The 22,206-nt window shown below is 33.4% G+C and overlaps 1 protein-coding gene across 2 annotated transcripts in view; it reads right to left on the bottom strand.

Annotated features, from left to right (window-relative positions):
* Positions 1 to 22,206, bottom strand: part of LOC146997543 (uncharacterized) — a 72,992-nt gene that overhangs the window by 3,181 nt on the left and 47,605 nt on the right. For both annotated transcript variants that reach the window (XM_085814851.1, XM_085814852.1), the window contains 2 exons: positions 6,008 to 6,079; positions 3,555 to 3,708 (listed from right to left, as the gene is read on the bottom strand). In XM_085814851.1, coding sequence (XP_085670977.1) covers positions 3,555 to 3,708; positions 6,008 to 6,079 — 226 coding nt within the window. The remainder of the gene's footprint in view (positions 1 to 3,554; positions 3,709 to 6,007; positions 6,080 to 22,206) is intronic.

Genomic DNA, 22,206 nt, shown 5'->3' with positions numbered 1-22,206 from the left:
AACCCCCTCAAATTACATTTCTATAGTTCATGATTAAAATTCAGTTTCCTTTAAAAATACTTTTAGGAGATAATACACTCAATATTAATTATTATATTACTTTGCAGGTATTGCACAAGTATTAGGAATTTTATTTTGGTTTGAATGAATTTCAATTAATTCGATCTTTGATATATATATATAATCATTTCTAAGTACTCATTACCATACCTTTCAATATGATTCAGACTTGTTTGATTAAAAGAATAATTAGAAATATAACAATATGTATATTTTAGGCTAATGAAGATTATCTGCTGTCAAATGGCTGAAACGCTACTTTTTTTTTAATAAAATAAAATGTAAGATTTCTCTAAAATTACTGGAAATTTTCTCCAACAGTTTTCACCTGTACTTGCTGAGTATGATGTTTAGTTAATTTGGGCATGTACAAAAATCTTTTCATCATGTGACACAGAAAACCATATTTCATCCATACTATTTTCAGTTTCTTAATTCCTTTAATAACTTCTGGGAAATACTCAGGTTAGTTAAAATTATAATCCCTTCCCCAGTTGTTGTTCTAACTTAAAAGGCTCTCTCTGACTTGCAATAGCAGTTGCTTCTTCATCAATTTCATGCTTTTCTTTTAGCTCCATAATACTACATTTGAATGTATTTTTCCAATTTGATCTAATAACTTCTTAATATTTTTATATATCAAAATTAATTCCACATTTTCTGATTTGAACTGAACTGTTATAAAATTTAACACTTGTATCTATCTTGTCACAGTGCTATTATTAACTGAAAACCTCTTCTCAAATTACACATTTACAAGTAATAAATAACTTTTTGCCACTGTAGAAGGATTTAGATCACTGATTCTTAACAAGTATTACCCTCATGAAATGATCACTCCCCCACCTTCCTTTCCCAAACTCAAAAAATACATATATATTTGTTAAATTTAAATTATTTTTTAATTTGTTTTATAAATTAAACAGGAAAACGTATAGAAAATGTTGATAAATACCAAAACTTGAAAAAAAGTAATATTCATGAACTAAACTACATATTTTAACAGGTAAATAAAATGCTGATCACAATCCTCGCCCTGATTTAGATGTATATGCCAATATAATCATTCATTTTGGGGTTGTTATGCCAAACATATTTTAATCTATAATATAAGCATTATTATATTAATTACGTCAGCAACATTACTATTACAAATGCATACTAGCCATTTTTTATTTATTCTGTGTCAATCATAGAAGCTCTTTTTACATATCTATACTCCTTTTCAATAATTTTTTTTTATTTATTTAATGGATAAGCTTAGATTATTTAAAAATGGATTAGAAACAAGAATTTTTTAAATTATATTTTTAGAAATGGAAATGTAGATTAAAAACATTTTTAAATTAAGATATTTTCAGCACTGTAATTAATACCAATCCTTTTGCTACATTATGTATTTAAAAAAATTCACAGCAATTCTTGTTTTCTTGTTTTCAGTATACAGTTTCTAATAACTTGTTCTTGTAAAATTAAGCAAATAATACTTTTTCTTTTTTACCAAATTATTGAGGGTTTTTCAATCATGTTCAACTTTTGTTTCAATAAAAAAAAAAAAAAAAAAAAAAAACGAGAAGGACCTTTAACCCTAGATTCCTCTTCTTTTCCCCCAGTCCAACAAGAAAAGATTATATATATATATCTTTTTCTTGTCGGAGTTTACAATCCGTTACATTCAAAAGACCATATTTATTATTTTTAATGAAATACACAATATTTTTCTGCACTTGTCCTATTTAGCAGAAGCACTAGATCTATGTTTTTATGTAAAACTAATTTTCTTGCACTTTTATTCTTAGAAGGTCTTGAATAAGGAAGGAAAGCTTTTATTTGTCAATGTACTTTTAAATATGATGAAAATAAAATCAATAATTAATGTACACACCACTCTGTGTACATAAACTTAGTAATGTACAATATATTGATATAAAACGAAATTAAATATTAACTGATTAAACACTGGTTGAATCTTCATACAAAGTTTTATAAACATTAATAGTATATTAAAAAAATTCAGTATAAAGGATTATGCATTAAGGGTGAAAGAACGAAATTTACATAATTTAAGTTTCATGAATTCAATAAATTTCATTTACTGCAAGCCTACATTGCATCATTACAGAAATGTCACAAATATTTTAGGGGGAAAAAAAGGTTCAAATTAAAAAAATTGTCTAAAAGGGCTTTTTTAAAGTTTAATATTTAGTTTATTGGGACAGATTTATAAAATATTAGATAAATATGCGTGAGAATATATATCGTGAGAATAAAATAAACGTGAGAATATTATATATCTTTTGTCTATTTCAAAAGTGAAAAAATGTGTATTTAATTTTATAAAAATATTTAATGTCTAATTACATATATCATGAATTAAATGTGTTTTATTTAAATAAAAAAAGTAGGGAAAAGAGTAAAAAATAATATTAAGAAGTGAATCTATTGCTTTTAAATAATTTAGTTTATTAATAATGGACAGATTAAATATGAAAGAGTATCTTACACTTTTTCAAATGGCAACGGACTCCAATGAAATATGAAACAATGCAAAATCATGTTTAGACTAATAGCCTTTTTGTACTAATAATAACACTTTAGACTAATAATAATGATTTAAAGACTAATAAATGATTGACTTTGGCAATCCAGATTGGATTCTCAAAGTCAACAAACTTTTGCTTACTCAATCAATGCAAAAAATCAAGCTAGCCATTTCTTTCTTGGTAATAGATAATCAGTATCTGCCTAACTTTGAGGGGGGGGGGAGGGACTTTCTGAAGCAAATTAAAATAAAGGAACCATATAATATATTACAATTCTTGTAAAGCTGGAGAACTTTAAAGCCAAGTATAAAATCTAGTTTTATAAATCTAAAAATCAGCACTAACAAAAACTGGCATCTTAGGGAATTGTTTAACAAAGGTACCTAATCTGGTAAGTTGGTAGTGTTGCCTTTTTTTGGGGGGGGGCTACTAAACATTACAAAATTATTTTGTACCCTACATTTTTTCAAATATTTCCAACCATTAAATGCTGAATTAAAAAAAAACTTTAAATAAATAAAAATTTTAACTTCAAGAGAGAATGAATTGTTACATTTTAAAAAATACAAGGGAAAACAATGACGCATTTTGGAGAGTTCTAGGACAATTATTGAAAAAGTGGGGCAATTCAGGAGACTTTCAATAAATATTTTTAATATTGTAATATATAGAAAAGAGTTATTGTTGCCTTCCTCTTCTCAAGGGGGGAAGGGAACCTTATTTTTCTATGAAAACCACTTTTTTTTTTTTTTTTAAATTTTAAAATCCAATGAAAAATTTAAGCACTCTTAAAGGTTAGCAATATTTTCCAATTACGTTTAATGAACTCGAAAACAGCATTCATGAACTCTTCTTGTTTGCCAAGAATATATTCCACAATTATGGTGAAAGTATAGCTGCTCATAATACTGAATTTTCAAAATCTGAAAGAAAAATAGATATTATACATACACTACTTAACCCTTTCTCTTCATCATCAGCACATTTAGTTGGATAATATTCATCCTTGCATGAATGAAGAACCACATATGAATGGCTACCATAGCAATATCGAAATAAACCTCCACAAGCAGAAAGAACAAGGATCATGAAAACAACACCAGCCCTAGAAGGAAAAAAAATAATTCCTAAAATATGATTTCTTACTTTAAAAGAAATTATTTTTGGGGGATATAAAAGAAAATTGTAATTATAAACCATTGTTCAGCAATTTATAGTGTTAAATTAGTATTTTCAAATATAACAGAAATACTAAGATTTCATTTTTAGCATCATCTTAAAAAAAATTACTAAATGTAATGTGCCTCTAAAACATGATTATCACAATCTAAATTCAAAATAGTATAAAAAATGTGCAACTGTGCTATTTGAATAACTAATGCATTGGGCCAAATATAAATAGAAAAAATTGCTTACATAAATGATAATTCTAGATTCTGAAAATGTTTTACATCAATGAAAAAGAAGTTGCATGTGCAATGAACGGACAGCCAAAGGTTATTAAAATAAATGGACTAACTACTGTACCAAGATAAAACACAGAAAGATTGTGGTATAAGTCAATACTTTTAAAATGTTAAACTGGTCACCTAATGCTTTCAGAAGGACATTTTATGGATAAACATAATTTTATATTTGAGTTAATATAGTATTATATAACAAATGTATAAATTAATGAATCAGAAAGTGGTATTTTAATTTAGATGAAGAAATAATATATACAAATTTTATTTCAATGCGAAGACAGCAAATATTAATTAAATTTACATCTGTTATATTTGATTTTGTTTCTAAAGTTCATTTAGGTATATGTTTTTTTACATTTCTTAACAATCAACATTACCATTTACCATGCGAAATGCATAATTTAAAAATGTACACATATCTTGGAATTCTACGATTATGTGAACAAAATTTAAGGTGCTACTTTGGTAGACGGTTGCACGGATTTTGGCGAGTAATACAACTTATGGTAAACCCATTGCTGGATAAGTTATTTAAGGTAACCGATACTTTGTTGCCATTTTATTAAAAAAATAATGCGTTTTATTATGCATAACTTCCATGTTTTAAATATTATTTATGGCTTCTTCTAAATATTAAAAATCAATTAAATTTTACATTTTTATTTGAAATAAAAATTTTGTTGTTTATAGTATTTTATATAATTTTATGTTGTTGATGATGTAATCAATCAAATCACCTTACTTAAAAAGTAATTGGTTTTATTAATATCTATAAATTTAATCTACTGTTTTAAACATTATTTATGGCTGTTAAATATTAAAATACAATTTAATTTTGCATTTGTTTTAAAAATGATTTTATTATGAATGATTATTTAAATAATTTTAATTCTATGCGTGATGTAATCAGCTCCCTGATTGGTTACTGAATATTTGTGCATTACCGCGCCATTTTAAAATTTTATTATTCATCTCTTCGAATTCGTCAGATTTCAAATGGAATGAATATCTTCATTTTGAAGATGAATGTTGTTATTGGTAATTACCAAGAATTATTGGTATTGGAATAAAAAAATTGCCCTTTGAGACCTTATTTTGTCCAACCTGTCTTTCCTAATCAAGGATTTATTTATAAATTGTTAATAGCGTCAGAGGAAATTTATTTTAAATTTTTTGAGCAAACCTCGGTAATTGTTTCTTCAATGAAGTGTGAGATATGTGGATAACAGATGAAGATGGTTAAAAGAGCCGATTCAATTATGATTTCGATTTTTTTTGTGGTACTTATCAATAAACAAGAGGTTAAATTACTCAAAAAATGTAAGTACATATTTTTCTTTTATTTTATAATTGTATACTTCAATTTTTGTTAAAAAAATTAATACACTATCTTTAAAAATTGATGAGATAATTATTGCCACATATGTTTTAATGTTAATTATATTTTATATAACGTATTTTAAAGTATTTGAATTTAATAATATTCTAATTCTTTTAAAAGTTGGTAGGATGGTTTTTTATTCAATTTCAGTAATATTTTAATCTAATTAAACATTGGCACAATGTTTTTATTCTTTTTTTCGCTATATGAAAGTAATAATAGCCTTACTTTAGTATTTTATACTCATAGTAAATGTATTTATTTACACTTGCCTGCCATCTTAGAAAACAACATTTTCAACAAAAAATTAATCCATTACTTTTAACGATATTTATTTATTTTTTTTTTAAGTTTCGAATACTTTACTATGCGTAAAAACAGCGTTTTTCAAGATGGCTGACGATTGTAAAAATCGCGTCAACAATTGCGCCAACGTAAATCGCCAAAATTCCGTGCAACCGTCTACCAAAGTAGCACCAAATTTAATAATAATTAAAGTTTTTAATTTTGTTATTTAAAATTCAATTTAACATACCTTAAACTATACAAAAACTTACCAAAAGTACCATGGAGAATATACATAATCACAACAGAGATTATCACCACAACAGTACTGATCTTCTTGACATCTAAACAAACAAAAACTGAAATAAGCCAAAGACTAAAAATCTCACATTTTGTATCGTTGCATTAATGGGTCAAGATTGAAATGTAAAAACATTAGCACTTGTGTATGTTACCTAGTACAGAATGCTTTGACAAGTAACAGGATAACTCTAGAAATGAATTGTTACATAAGTTGTGATCTAGCTAACTGCCCCCCCCCAAAGAAGATACTGATATAATGTTCATTTTGCATTAGGTTCTCTACTTTTATTTTTCCTGCTGATATCTTATAATCACTACACTAGTGATCTAGATGAAGGAAACTTGTTACATTTCTTTTGCTACAGGCTGAAGGTTAAGGATATAGTTGTAACAGGAAGATAAGATGATTTTTAGCAAGTTATTGCCATTTTTATTACCTACCACAGCTCAGATTTTAGACACAAGTAATAAATATTAACTTCAATTTTAATTTTTAGTCACATGTAAGAACTAAAGACCTCATTGATAACAATACAAGCAAATTCGTTCTACAAACTGAAAAGAATTTTTGAAAAACTTCTCTATGAAATTATATTTTTTATACAGCATTCAATATCAACATTAAAATAACTTAATAAATTTATTGATATTCTATATTAAACAAGAAAGATCATATCAAATTCCACAATTTTAGAGCTGGAATTACTTATTTAAGGTAATGACTACACACACACAAAAATAATAATAAAAACAGGTTTCTTTACAGAAGCAGCAATATTCCTGTAAAATTTTAACTAAGTTTAAATGCTGGTAAGTATAGAACTGCCATTAACTCATGTAGCAAACACATTTTCGCACTCTTAGATTTTGAAAAATAACCTAGTAAATCATACCCCATAATATGCAAAACCTAAAATAAAGGTACAAGAAAGAAAAATGTGATAAACAGAAGAATTCACTTTCTAAATTTGAGTAGATAGCGAGAACAAAGAAAATCTAACTGGTGGTGACAGTGATGATTGCATGAAATCATAAGTGGGAGATACAGAGATAATTAGTTTTGTACTTATCAGATCAAAAATGTGTCCATATTTTTTGTGTTTGCATACCCATAATATTGAAAGAAAAAATTTATTACCCATTTTAACAGATACAAAATGCTTGAACTATTACAATGTACTTTACTATTCAGACAAACATGTTACATTTTTTTCTATTAAACAGTTCTTCATGTGCAATTAACATATTGTTGCACATATATGGGTTCACAATAGACTGAATGCACACAGGTCTGATGACAGGTTGATAAAATTTATTTTATAAAGAGAATCACTTCAGAATTCTGGAACATTCCACAGAAATAACTGTACAGGTGTTTAGAGTATCACAGAGTACAATCAGTAGGTATTCCTCAAACTACTAAGAACGTTAAACACAATGCAAGAAAAGCGCATTTAAAGGGGAAGCTTTCAATACTCCAGAGTCGCTCTAAACTAACACTACACAACAACAATAACTAAAAATGCTCTCTCCAGCTTTATATACACTGGTTATCATAAATCAGGGTTGCCACTCAAACAGGAGAATGAAATTCCCTGACTTTTCCAGGTGTGTTTCAAGAAAATTCCAGTCTATCCGCGTAATGTATGTTGGCTGTGCTAAGAGGTAAATTAATTAATAAATCCCAGAGGACATTTATTCTTAATTATTCTTGGTATACTTTGTTTGATAATTTTGTTTAGTTTTCCACTTAAGAAACTTAATAAAATTTAAGATATATATATTGGATAACAAATGTATGTTTTATTTAATTATTACTCATGATCATCACCAGTTCAACACGAGGCTAATCCGGTCCTTATAAATCACAACGCAATGCTAAATAGTTAGGTTAGATTTTAGGTAAATTTAATTTGCGTGAGGTATGTTCTTAAAAGGCACCTTAACACTTGAAAACACAAATATAATTATAATAGTTGTTGTTTTCTCCACTGAAGATTGAAATTAGAATCTTCCCAATCTGGAATAAAATAAGGCTTTTTTTTGCAGACATTCTGCAGCTAAACGAAAGAAAGAAATCTATTTTAATAAATTGAAGTATTTTATATTTATTTCACAGCATATATAAGGAAAAAATATGTGCATTAAATTTCGTGATGGTATGTCATCATACTGCTATAATTAATTTCAGGATTATGCCAGAGAAAATTTCCTGAAATTTGGAAACATTATTTACTAATAATAAATAAATTTAGAGGGAAGAAGCAACATTAAATTATATGAATAACATAAAAATAATTACTTAAAAATTGAATTAGAATAATCAACGATATTTTAGCGAATATAGTTATATTACATGGCTAGCCTAGATGACTGATTACTATTTTTTTATTTTACTGCAAAATGGCAAGGTATTTATTAAAAAGATTTTGCGGTAAAATTCTAGTATACGGTAAGGCTTTGGCACGATTTCGAAAATTGTCGCCAAGACCAAAATGACCCGTTTACTGCGCATCAAAATGTCGCCAAATCCCATTATTATTCTAACCAAACAACGTCTATGTAAAGAAGAAAAGGTTCCATATAAGTAAAATGCTATTACGCCTCTAGAATGCGGAGGGAAAATTTGCCAAGGGATTTGGCGACGGAACCTGGCGGCCAGAATTTCCCTCTCCGCGATGTATACAGGAAATTGAGAAACACGTGTTAAGAAGAAACGCTTTTTGACAAAAAGAAAACTACGAAAATCCGTTTTTAAATTATTGCGAAAAATCCAAGAAGAAACGTTTTATCAAAGGACGTTTCTTCTTGGATTTTTCGCAATAATTTTAAAAACGGATTTTCGTAGTTTTTTTTTTTTTTCCCTGAAAATAACTAATCCATGAATTAATTTACTTGCGCCAAAAAATATTTTCTTTCCCTTTAGAGTTTAACCACTTGCGCTAAGACTAAACTTCACGGTTGCGGTGCCGTGCGCTACAATATAACAAGCGGTAAAGTGTCTCATTTACGCCGCTCCGCATCTGCGAGTGCAATCCAGAGCTGTAACTCGAGAAATAAACAATCTCGTTGTTAGGCAACGTGTGCACCACGTTATTTTCATTTTTGCGATAAATGCTTATCGACGTGGTGTTTACGTCGCTCGCGGTTTGAGACAAAAGCATCTTGACGTGCGTGGCACGTCTTTTTAGCGCAAGTGGTTAAAGAAATTTTAAACGATATTCATTTTATGAACTCTTGATAACGTGACCTTCGAACTTCGACACCGGTTTCGAGCTTTGGCGACAGATATATCAGACATGCACAGCTGTTTTCCCTCTATGATGGAACGGAGCCACAGCCACGTCTGTTGCAGAGAGGTTTTCCTTCTTTACAATACATATTCTTTGATTCTAACCTCCATGGTACCGTATACTAGGATTAAACCCATTTTGTTTTATACGAGAACAGGTACTTTCTTTAGTTCATGCACTGCACATGCGATTCTCGAGAATATTGGAAACCAAAAGTTGCGGGAAAGTTGCTTTGCCTTTCTAAAAGACAATCAAATTGGAGCTGCAAAAATTGGCTCTATGCCAGCTACTCGAATGACACTCACGTGATACATAATTCGCCAAAAAAGTTACCTCTTCCGACGTCGGCGCAAAAATCGCTTTTTTTGGCGGGATCGTCGTATGAACTTCCTTGACTTTTCCAGATTTTGACCAAAATACTTAAATTCCCTGACTTTTCCCTGAATATTTTGGTCAATTTTCGAATTCCCTGACTTTTCCCGGTTCTCCTGGTTTTCCAGGTAGCGTGGCAACCCTGATAAATTAAGAAAAAATCACAAAAACAGCGATAACTCCCTCAAAAATAAGCCAAACCGTGTAAAATTTGAATATGTTCCCAAGTAAGAGTAGCTGAGTAAAACTGCAATATGCAAATTAGTGGCGCTGCATTTGGAATACGTCATCTGCGAGGAAAATAAAAGTCCATGTTTGAGAGCAAGCCAACATATTTCACTGTGATAGTGACATCAGAAATCTGAGATAGCCAATTCGTAACAATGACTTCCAGGCATAACTTGCCTGCAGAACTACGATGGAAAGCCATTGGGAGACTAGAGGCAGGCGAAAGTCAAACAGAAGTGGCCAGCTGGCTAAATGTGAGTCCTTCTGTGGTTCATAGAATTTGGAGGTGATTTCAAACCATAGATTCGGCATCTAGGAGGTTAAGCCAAGGACGGCCAACTGCTACGACGAGAGCTGATGACCAATATTTGACATTATGTGCACGCAGGAATAGAACCGCTACTCCGACTCTTCTTAGATCCTCCCTAGCTGCAGCCACCGGAAGGCTGGTGTCAACGTCAACTGTGCATAGAAGGCTTCATGAAGGTGGTCTGTATGCGAGACGACCAGCCATTTGCGTGCCACTCACGTCACGCCATAGGACTGACCGTTTGCAGTAGGCACGACAACATGTCCACTGGACACCTGATCAGTAGAGGGCTGTTCTCTTTAGGGATGAGTCTAGGTTTAGTCTAGAAAGCGATAGTAGGCATTATTTGATATGGAGAGAACCTGGAACCCGTTATCATCTGTCAACATCCGTTAAAGAGATGCATACGGAAGAGGCAGTGTCAGTGTTTGGGGTGGCATCTCTTTGGGTGGACGCACAGATCTCCTTGTCTTTCCAATGGAAACCGTGAATGCTCCGGTTTATAGAGATGACATCCTTGATGCTTACGTGCGCCCATGTGCCGGGGCAATAGGTGATGCTTTCCTGTTACAGGACGATAATGCATGACCAACCAGGGCTCGCATCGTAGATAATTATCTTCAACAGGAAACAATTATGCACATGGAGTGGCCAGCTCGATCCCGAGTTGAATCTTATCGAGCACGTTTGGGATGCTTTAGAGAGACGTCTAGCTGCTCTCAATCCAGCCACTCAGACCCTTCCCGCACTTGCAACTGCTTTGCAAGAGCAATGGCTCTCGCTTCCTATGGAACTGATTGACTGCATAATTGAAAGCATCACGCATCGCTGTATTGCTTCTAGAGGCCACCATATTCCATATTGAAGGTACTTTTCCTATAGCAAACTGACACCTTCGATTTGTTCATTTTATACTTGTGCTAATTTCTATACTACTATAATTGTCTGGTAATTTACTTTTATGTTATTTTATACCTTACTATGTGTTGTATATTGTGGGTTAAGTTTCATAGAATTTTACATGTAACTTTTTCAGTAAAATTTTTGTGATTTTTCCTTAATTTATAATAACCAGTGTAGTTTTCACCTGGCTACTGAGAGTTTTCTAGTATTTTCTGCTTCTCGAAATTACTGGAAGAAAATATGAGGGCCGAATTACGGTTACAGCTAAAATAGTCATAAATTACATTTATTCAATTACAATATCTATTATGGTGATACAGGAAGTGGACCAAAATATTGCCATATGGTTGTAAAGTTTAGCAAAACCTGGTGATAAAAATTGGTCGCCAAAACCGTCGCCAGCTCAGCAATATCTCGTCAAATTACCAAGATTTACTTGTTAAATAGAAACTGAAATAAATCAAAGACTAAAAATCTCAAATCCCTGTACTCTTACATTTCCAGCATAGCTTTGTTTCTCTAGATTTCCGTGTTGTATTACACCAAAAAATACAATATTTTCACATATAACTGCACAAAAATCAACAATATTTTTAAAACCAACACTGCAAGTTTTTGCCAAACCACCTCGACAAAAACTAGTTTTGGCAATAAATAAAGATACATTCCAGATACTGATGCCCAAATTTTAGATTACTATAGTGCAAAGTCAGAAATTTGTGCATCCAGTATATATAAGAACAATTATTAAATTTACCTTGTATTGCGAAAGGTTGATCTAATTCTAAATGAAGTGAAATACTTCAACAATCTACAAAAATAATCATTTTATTTACAAAGCAACCTGGATTGCATCGAAGGTTCACTGCTAACTAACTACGTCGCAAACTAAAAACTAACATTCTTTTTTCAGAAGCAAAGCCCCTCTAACGGCGATACATAAATCATTTGGGGGATTTTTCCACATTTTGGAACAGAGAGAAAAACTGTAATCTTTAATATTGTCATTATGTTTTTATTCTTAGTAGATAATTTTCTTACTATGCAGCTTCAGCATAAGTATTGGGCTATTTCAGTACTTAAAATTACCTTTTTATTAGTTCTTTGAATATATATATGTTTATACAGTCAAAAGTCGTTAATTCGGACACCCATAATCCGGAATGATCTATAATCCGGACCTCAAAGCTAAAAACTTTCTGCGCATGCCATGCGCCGCGTTGACACATGCGCATAGGCGTTTTACGCATGCGCGTAACACCTTTTACGTCTGCGCATATGCGTGTGCGCAAACGCAGAATACGTTTTCGCGTGCACGTTTTACGCGTAACGGACGGTATAAGCTAAAATAATCTATTTCAGTTAATGTTGATGATTGGTTGATGATGATTGATGGAGTGGGATGCAGAGTTGCCAAAGGAGTTACGATGCAAATGGATAAAGTGGTGAGCTGAAATTGAGGAATTAAACGCGTTGAAAATAGAGAGGTACTACTTTACAGAAGTTCTAAGTAAAGGTCAGTCGGTTGAAATTAATATTTTCAGCGATGCGTCAGTAGTGGCATATTTTAGATACAGTCAAAGGTCGTTAATTCGGACACCCATAATCCGGACCTCAAAGCTACAAACTTTCTGCACTCAAAGCTGTGCTTAACTCGCGTTGACGCATGTGCGTAAGACCTTTATGGCTGCGCATGCACATAATACGTTTAAGCATGCGCGTTTTATGTATAACGGACGGTATAAGCTAAAATTATCTATTTCAGTTAATGTTGATGATTGCGTTGTTCCATAATCTTCGAATTGGATTCAGCTTATTATTTTTTGCAGACTGTAAAGAGCAATTTTATAAAAGTAAACTTGAACTTTCGATTATGTCAAATAGAATTTCCGATGCTTGAGCTCCCAAAGGATCTACAAAACGAAAGTATGTTTCGATCTCCATCAAACAAAAAGTGGAATTGCTGCAAAAAATGGATAAAGACATGAAGAAGGTGACAGAGAGGTTAGTGAAAGCGGAAAAATTTCGATTGACAAGTTAGTCGGTATTCTCGGCACAGCAATTACGGGACTTGAACAGCGGAACTTTGTAACTGAACAAGAAATTATGGCTGTTTATAGAATTAAAGAGAAAGTATTATCACATAAAACGAAGCAACTTAAACAACTTACATTGAAAGAAATGTTTAATAAAGTAAACAAATAAATATTAAGCTTTTTTTTTGTAAATTTTGATAACCTTTAGATCATAATTGTTCTTTATTTCATAAATTACGGTTTTATATTTATAATTTTAGAATTTCTGCATGCCATCTTACGAGATTTAAACTGATAATCTATAATCAAAATCGTAAAAAACAACCTTGTATTTAGCGTAGGTATAATGAAACATTCAATCAATTTCGAGGGCAGCTAAAGGTAAATTCAATTTTCTAGTCGGTTTCTCGCCTATTAATAAAAGTCACCCTTCAATTCTAAAAGATTGCGTTTCTGTCTTGAATTCTTGGGGAATTTATAGTATATCGTGTCAGTGTGGTTTAAGATATATTGGCCAAACAAAAAGAGCGTTGAAGTTTCGTATCAAGGAACATGAATCTTATGTCAAAAAAGACGAAATTAACAAGTCTTCAATAGCATATCATAGTTGGACTTTTAACCATAATTTTGATTTTGGGTCTGCAAAAATCATCCAAAAGGCTTCTTCCATAGGTGAATTGGATTTTCTTGAGGCTTTTCACATTCACAAAGATTTAGCAAGTTTAGTTAATGATTTGAAGTCCAATCCAGTCCTTCCTAATGCCTTTAAAATTCTACTATCTTAATTCAGTTATTTTTGCCGATAGATGGCGTTACCTCCTCGCGTTTGGTACTACCAGAGGGTATAAAAATCCGTTCAGTGGTTGCCTTCCATTATTTGAAGTTCAGATTTTGAGCATAAGGTGCATTTGCCCCTCGCTCCCTATTTTAACTTCGCTAATATTTCTTTATGTTTGATCAGATAGCCTGGCTCAGTAAAAGTAGGCGGCCAGTGCAACTCTGATTAAAAATCTAGTTATAACCACGTGCAGTACTGATAAGCACCACGTGTTTCTGTGACTCCTTCTCCTATTTTCTTCTTTCTATGTATTTCTTTCTCCTGATAAGGAGGGACCTTTAGCTGCCCTCGAAATCGATTGACTGTTTCATTATACCTATGGTAAATATAAGGTTGTTTTTTACGATTTTGATTGTCACATTAGCGTGTTTCTCTTCTAGCCTGATGATCTATAATCCGGAAAAATCGATAATCCGGAATCGCCGAAGTCCCGACGAGTCCGGATTAACGACTTTTGAATGTATACATAAAACAAGGTCTGTCTGTAAAGCAATGTCACCAGGTCTACCCAAGTATTATAGTATAAGCATTTATATACATAATAAGAATACCTTAAACTTCTTCAAAATATTGCCGTTTCAATACAGCTTTGCCAGCAGGATTTCAAAGCTACATAGGCATCCTGGAACACCTACTGAGGAAATGCATTTAAAGCCCTTTCACAAGCTGCTTTTACATCGTCAATTGTACTGTAGTGATGTTCTTTCAAGGGAATTTTAAACGGGAAAACATAAAGAAGTTTTTAGGAACCAAGTCGGGACTGTAGGGTGTCTGGGGTAGCGTCAGATTTGGCCAGGTAGCTGGTCATAACATAGGCAGTGTGGGCTGGCACACGGTAAGGCAAAGTTTTGAACTGCTGCTGATGTTTGGTCTGATACTCAAAATCCTTGTTCTCTGTCTCTTGAGGACTTCTAAGTAAAATTTACGGCTAACAGCCGTCCTGGGAGGTACAAACTCATGGTGGATGATCCCCTGACATCAAAATAATACGCATAGTCTTGATTTCTGATTTGCTCATTCGAGCCTTCTTGGGATGAGTGGACACTTGAGGTGCACCACTTGACACTTTCCCTCTTCATTTTGGGCTCACACTGAAATATCCATGTTTCATCACCCATGTCTAAAAAGTGAGGATCATTTTCACAAATTTCCTAAAATGTTTTGACAAATTTCCACTTAGTAAGCTTTTTAGCCATGAGTCAAAATCCTTGGTCACCATCTTGTGAATGACAGTTTTTGGAACATTTAACATGTTGGCCACTAAACAAACACTCATTCAATGGTCTGTTTGCAAAAGTTCTTTCACTCAAATCACATTTTCTTTGTTTGAGGAAATTGACAAGTGTCCAGCACAAGCTTAGTCATCACTCTCTTGTCCTTCCAAAAACTCCTTGTGGCATTTGTAGACTTGCCTTTGTGATAACATTCATCCCTGAAGGCCCGTTTAACCATTCGAAAAGTTTCTGTTGGAGACTTGTCAAGTTTCACATAAAACTTTATGGCATATCTTTGTTCCTGTGAGCAATGCATCGTTTCTCGTATCAGACACAAAACAGAGGTTTACAAATATAGGGTAGGGTAACAGTGGATTTTCCACTGCAAAACGTTATATATGCTGAAGACATGTCATTTTAAATCAAATCATTCCTTTACTACCAGCCCCACCATTACACAAAACAAACACCCCCCCCAAAAGAAAAATAGACTACCAGACAAGAATAAAACCATAGTAAAGCATAAAATCCAAAGAAGCTGATAAAATGATGAATGCTAAAATGAATTTTCCTATAATTCAGATAATGATATCAGATGTGAACATGTGTAAAATCATAAAACATGAAATGTATTAAAATACATATTATTAAAACACCTAGAAACAACATGAAAACAAAATCATATTAAGTAATAAATACCTGTCTCTTTCAGTTACTGAAACAAAATGGCATTCACCTCTTTCTGGATTATACAATCAAGCAGCAAGTCGCATTCATTAAGATGTTTAATGACCCTGTTGATATCATCAGGAGGGACAAGCTGAGTGGAAAAATTGATTACAGACTTTGCTGTGGCATTTACTAAGTCGTTACCTCTTATGCCTGCATGCCCAGGTATCCAGCAGTACGAGATCTTGCACCCACAGTGCTTTAATTTTAAAGAGATAATGAAGGCATCTACTATTACAGGGTTCTCGGTATTAGAAAATGCTTCTAATGCACTAGGCGAATCGGTATATATTACAAACTTTCTTTGGCTTAACATGGATATGAAAGAGAGCGCATAATATATAGCAGTCTATTCTGACGTGAGGGCAAAGCAAGTGTGAGGCAATTGTCTGCCTACCACGTGGTCTCCAATAATAAAAGTTGTACCAACATGTCCAGCTGCTTTCTATTCGTTAGTAAATAGAGAAACATAACTACTGTAGTTTTGCCTGTGCTCAAGAAAAAATTGCATATACACCAACTCATTAGTATTTATTTTACCAAGATGTTGGAAAATATCAAGGAGCCGAAACTGAACATTCTGCCAAAGTGGTACTTCAAAATGCTTCACTGCCTAGGTGCTCAAATGTGTCATCTGATATTCTTGAAGTAGTGAGCAAACCTTTAAGGAGAAAAAGGGACACAAGAAGGTCGGGCATTAAGCAGATGCACACACATATAATCTAAAAAAGCTAGTTTACAAGGATGATCAGGTTGTGATAATACCTTAAAATAGCAGCAAAGAGACAACTGCTCACGTCTTAACTTGAGTCAAGGTTCATAATACAGGCTTTGAACTGGAGAAGTTCTGAAAACTCAAGAAAAAATCTGCAATGCCTATTGGTGAACAAGACTTAGTCTCAATAGCACAGAAGGCTGTTTTGATCCATACACAACTGAGCTGTAGTGCAATCTAGAGCTTTCAAGGGTTCTGTAAATGCCCCATAGCATTGACCCACATTCTGCACTCCAGATGGTATTCACCAAAACATTAATATACTTAATATCTTAAAATATTTCTTCCTGAAATATTGAACCTGTGGAAAAAAAGTCAACTTTTGGTTGAATACCAACCCTCAAAATTTTACAACTGGAATTTGTGAACTTTTAAGGTGAAGCTCTGGCTCAGGATGGACATTTCACTTTCTACAGATGTGTATGCAAGTGGGTCTTCTGTTCTGAATGTTTCCCAGACCATGTGATGATCTTGTTAAGGGCAATCTGCAATCGTCCTTCCACATACCTCACATCTGTCCCTTGGCAACTTATCTAGAGATTGTCAACATATAATGAACCTGAGACAATTGCAGAGAGTTCCTTTAGAACAGAGTTTATTTTTAAACTGTAACACTCAGAATACGGCCTTGAGGCACACTCTCCTCTTGTACAAAGGTATCTGATAAAACCAAGCCAATTCTTAGTTGAAAAGTCCTAGTCTTCAAGAAATTCTGAATGAAAATAGGCAGGTCAACACACAAGCCAATAGCATGAATATTATGCAAAACAATATTATTTTCACACCTTATCATAAGCCTTTTCTATGTCGAGAAACAAGACAATTTCTTTTGACAAAGGCTTTATGAATACAGGTTTAAGAGGAGCATACTGTCAATGGTTGTTCTACCTCTATAGAAACCACTTTGATATGGCGACATTATGTCCCCACCCCCCGAAGTACTAAACTACGTAGCAGTTTACCATTTTTTCAAACAACTTGCAAACACAACTGGTAATGGCTATCAGCCAGTAATTTGAAGAAGTCTTCAGGTTTTTCCCTGGCTTAGCTATAGGTATGATTACAGTTTTTCCAGGCACTGGGGAAAATGTGCTCCTTCTAAAGTCAATTCTAGAGCGAGAAAGGCAGACAGCTGGACCCATCTGGACTCAGACTAGATCTATATGTATGGGAAAAAGCTCTCTTTAGCTCAAACATGCTGAAATCACCACTATAGGGTTCTGAGTTGGAAGAACTGAAAGGAATGTGCAATTTCTTGGAGTGACCCTTGAAAGAAATGCTGGAGGGTAATTGCTGCTGTAGAAAAAGAGATAGAGGGCACTGCACCGCCCGTATGTTTTTCTAATTAAGAGTTTTCAGCAGAGAGGGCTGAGAGGTTGATGAGAGTGGCAAAAACTAGATACTCTGTAATCTGTACTATATAATACTTATACATAGTCTTCTCTTCATTAAATAGATTTAGTTAAAGGAAAGTGTCTTTGTTTGGCCAATAGAACACAAGAAGCACCGATAATAGAAGATTAAGTTAAGTTATTACATACAAGTTTTTGGTAGCATCAGGCCAAAAGGTGAATCATTTCATTTTATCTGCATGCAATTTATCTCTGAAAATGAGTTTTGAAGAAACCGTCGAGAGAAATAGAAAGGTTCGGTTCGTATCAGTATAAGGCTGCTATCACACGTCGGTTTGTTTCGAAAGAACAACTGTTTGGAACAATTTTTCTGCTTTATCACAACAGCCAATCACCACAGCTTGCTTTGGGGTTAACACAGGGAAAACTGGTTCTCCATTACAAACAAGCTAACAGCATTCGGTGCTGATAGCTGATTGGTTGAAAACGAACAACTTGCAACTTTTTTCGAAAGGAAGGAAAAAGTCGCACGTCTTTCTTTCAATAGTAAACCAGGCAGAAAAATTGTCCGAAACAGTTGTTCGTGTGAAACAAACGCCGTGTGATATGGGCCTAACAAAATTAATAAGGAAATTGGAAGAGGAATTGCAAAGTGAGAATCCAAACCTAGAAGTGTTGCAGGAATCGCTTTCAGTGTTAATCGAGAGAGAAACAACTTGTTAAAATATGATGAAGTTATTAATGCTCAAAGCACAGTTCAGGAATTAGAGACAAAAGTAGAACATTGTTTAGAATACAGCGAATCCATCATTAGATGTAAATTGAAAGTCAATAGATATATTCAAAATGTGGGTAAAACTGGAACAACTTCACAAGTTTCGGAAATCAAAACTAATTATAATACTAAATTGCCTCGCATTACCTTAGAAACTTTCAGCGGCGATTTAGGTAAATTTACTCACCGGTTCAGCTGCAAAAGCTATAAGCTGATTAATAGGAGAAAACTATATAAAAGCCATCAAAATCTTAACAGACAGATTTGGGAAAAAAGAAATATCAGTTAGCGCGCATATGAACGTTCTCCTAGCTTTGGAGCCAGTATGTCGTTCAAATGATGTATCCAGTTTAAGAAAACTATATGATGAAATAACAGTTCAAACAAGAAGTTTAGAAACATTAGATATTAATTTTAATTCTTATGGCAATCAATTACTTCCTATTTTATATAAGTGTATACCGCAAGATTTAGGGTTACAGTTTAGTAGGGAGCAAAAGGTCGGCGCAAAGCCAACAGTGTCAGATTTATTGTTTCTAAAGAGAGAAGTAGAAGTGCGCAAAATGTCATTAACTCTGGGTCTTGAATAACAAACACTTTCGATAACAAGTGAAAGAAATACAGACAACTATCGTAAGAGTGTTGCTCCAATTAAAAAGAAAATGGTATCAGCGGCGACACTTAATACATCAGTCGAAAATTATATGTGCGACTTTTGTCTTAAATCTCACCTCTCAAAAGACTGTGACTTAAGTATTTCAGAGAAACACAAAGCATTATACGATCAATTTAAGTGCAAGCGCTGTTTAAAAAAGGGTCACAAAAAACCAATGTAGTATTTGCAAATCTTTGTCGCATTTAGAGAGCCTATTTGATGCAGATGGGCAAGAAAATAAATCCATTAAAAATATTGCGAGTGCAGCAAAAGAGACAAATGTTAGTTCACTATTCCTCGAAACACTGAGCAAGCAAATTCCTAATGACATGATTTATTATCAAACATTGAGGAGTCAACTGGTAGGAAATAATTCCACATTTAACGTTAGGTTGTTATGTGATTCTGCTTCCGAAAGATCTTATGTTTGTCAGTCTATTTCCAGAAAAGCAAGTTTACCAACTATTGGTAAAGAAAGATTAAGAATTCATACATTTGCATCTTCAAATCCGCCAGTATGAGAGTTTAAAAGGAAAAGACTTTCTTTAAAAAATAAGGGTTCACTCTAATCATCGAAACACTCGAAGTAAAAACCATATCTTCCAATGCATTACCCAGGCCATCTGAGGATATTATAAATAAGCTTCGCCAACAAGGATTTCACTTATCTGACAGCTGCGATAGTCAAATGGCAGAGGTACAGATTTTAATTGGGAATGATTACTTGAACTGCATTTTAACGGGGAAAACACATCGGTTAACAGACTATTTAGTACTGCATGAAAGCATATTCGGTTGGACGTTGAGCGGTAGAGTGGGGGGAGAGAGTAAGAAGCTAAGTTCAGGGTCAGACTCCACCGGCTTGTTTATACACATCGATTTGGAAGATGAATTAAAAATATCGGAACAGATTCATCAGCTTTGGGAGATTGAAAGTCTAGGAATCTCTGAGTGCGCATCGGAAAGGAGTGCTGGCGATGAGTGAATAATTAAACAATTTGAAATATGTACGCTGGAGGTATGAGGCTCGCTTGTTGCGGAATAGGAGTCCAGAGCATTTGGAAAATAATTTTGGTTTAGCGAAAAGGCAGTTCGAAAGGGTACAGCGAGAGTTAAAAGGTAACAGCTTTGTGAGGGAACAGTTTATGGAAATAATTAAATTTCACACATAAAACATTATTCAAAAGTGTGAGGATACGAGAGAAGGGTACTTTATGCCATTCCGAGCAGTAGTCCGTAAAGATAAAAAAAAGCACTCAGGTTCGAATGGTATTTAATTGCAGCAATTGCAAAAGAGGAAAGCTATTGTTAAACGATTGCTTAGAAAAAGGCCCAAACCTAAATCCGAATATTTTGGATATCATTCTTGCCTTTCGAAAATTTAAAATTGGATTCTGCGGTGACATAGAAAAGGTGTTTTTGATGATTGGGATAGCAATGGAAGATAGGCAATATTTAAAATTTCTCTGGTATCCTGATAATGATAGTGAGGACTTTGAAATTATGCAATTGAACAGAGTATTATTTGGATGTAATTGTTCACCGTTTTTATTGAGTGCAACGATCAAATATCATTTAAAGAAATACACGGAAACAAACAGAAACTGTGTCAAGATGTTAAATAGCTCACTGTAAGCAGACGATTTGTGTTATGGAAGGAAAGTGTAGAATCAGCTTTCAGTCTTTCATCAGAGGCAGTATCTATTTTGAGAGACACGAGTTTTAATTTGAGAAAGCTAAACATTAATTCTAAAGAGTTGTATGACTTGAATAAAAAAAGGGTTGAAATTGAATGTGAATTCAAAAAGGGTTGTGTGAAGAAAGTAGGTCTGAGAGAGATAGTAAGTTGAAAGTGTTAGGATTGGTGTGGAACTTAGAAGAGGATGGTTTGAGAGTAGATGTTACATCATATTTGAGTAGTTTAGAATCGTTAAGAAACAGCAAAAGATCGGTGTTAAGCACAGCAGTTAAGGTGCTTGACCTTAACTGCTTAGTCGGATTTATTTCTCCATTTGTGGTGTGAGACTGATGCAGGAAATATGGGAGAGAGGTTGGAGTGGGATGTAGAGTTGCCAAAAGAGTTACGATGCAAATGGATAAAGTGGTGCGCTGAAATTGAGGAATTAAACGCGTTGAAAATAGAGAGGTACTACTTTTACAGAAGTTCTAAGTAAAGGTCAGTCGGTTGAAATTAATATTTTCAGCGATGCGTCAGTAGTGGCATATTTTAGATACAGTCAAAGGTCGTTAATTCGGACACCCATAATCCGGACCTCAAAGCTACAAACTTTCTGCACTCAAAGCTGTGCTTAACTCGCGTTGACACATGCACGTAAGACCTTTATGGATGCGCATATGCATGTGCGCATAATACGTTTAAGCATGCGCGTTTTATGTATAACGGACGGTATAAGCTAAAATTATCTATTTCAGTTAATGTTGATGATTGCGTTGTTCCATAATCTTCGAATTGGATCCGGCTTATTATTTTTTGCAGACTGTAAAGAGCAATTTTATAAAAGTAAACTTGAACCTTCGATTATGTCAAATAGAATTTCCGATGCTTGAGCTCCCAAAGGATCTACAAAACTAAAGTATGTTTCGATCTCCATCAAACAAAAAGTGGAATTGCTGCAAAAAATGGATAAAGACATGAAGAAGGTGACAGAGAGGTTAGTGAAAGCGGAA

The sequence above is a fragment of the Stegodyphus dumicola genome, chromosome 4 (assembly GCF_044657685.1).
Source record: "Stegodyphus dumicola isolate Sdum_Otavi_A_Nest chromosome 4, ASM4465768v1".
In the NCBI taxonomy this organism is placed as follows: domain Eukaryota; kingdom Metazoa; phylum Arthropoda; class Arachnida; order Araneae; family Eresidae; genus Stegodyphus; species Stegodyphus dumicola.
This window is presented reverse-complemented; position numbering and strand designations above follow the sequence as displayed.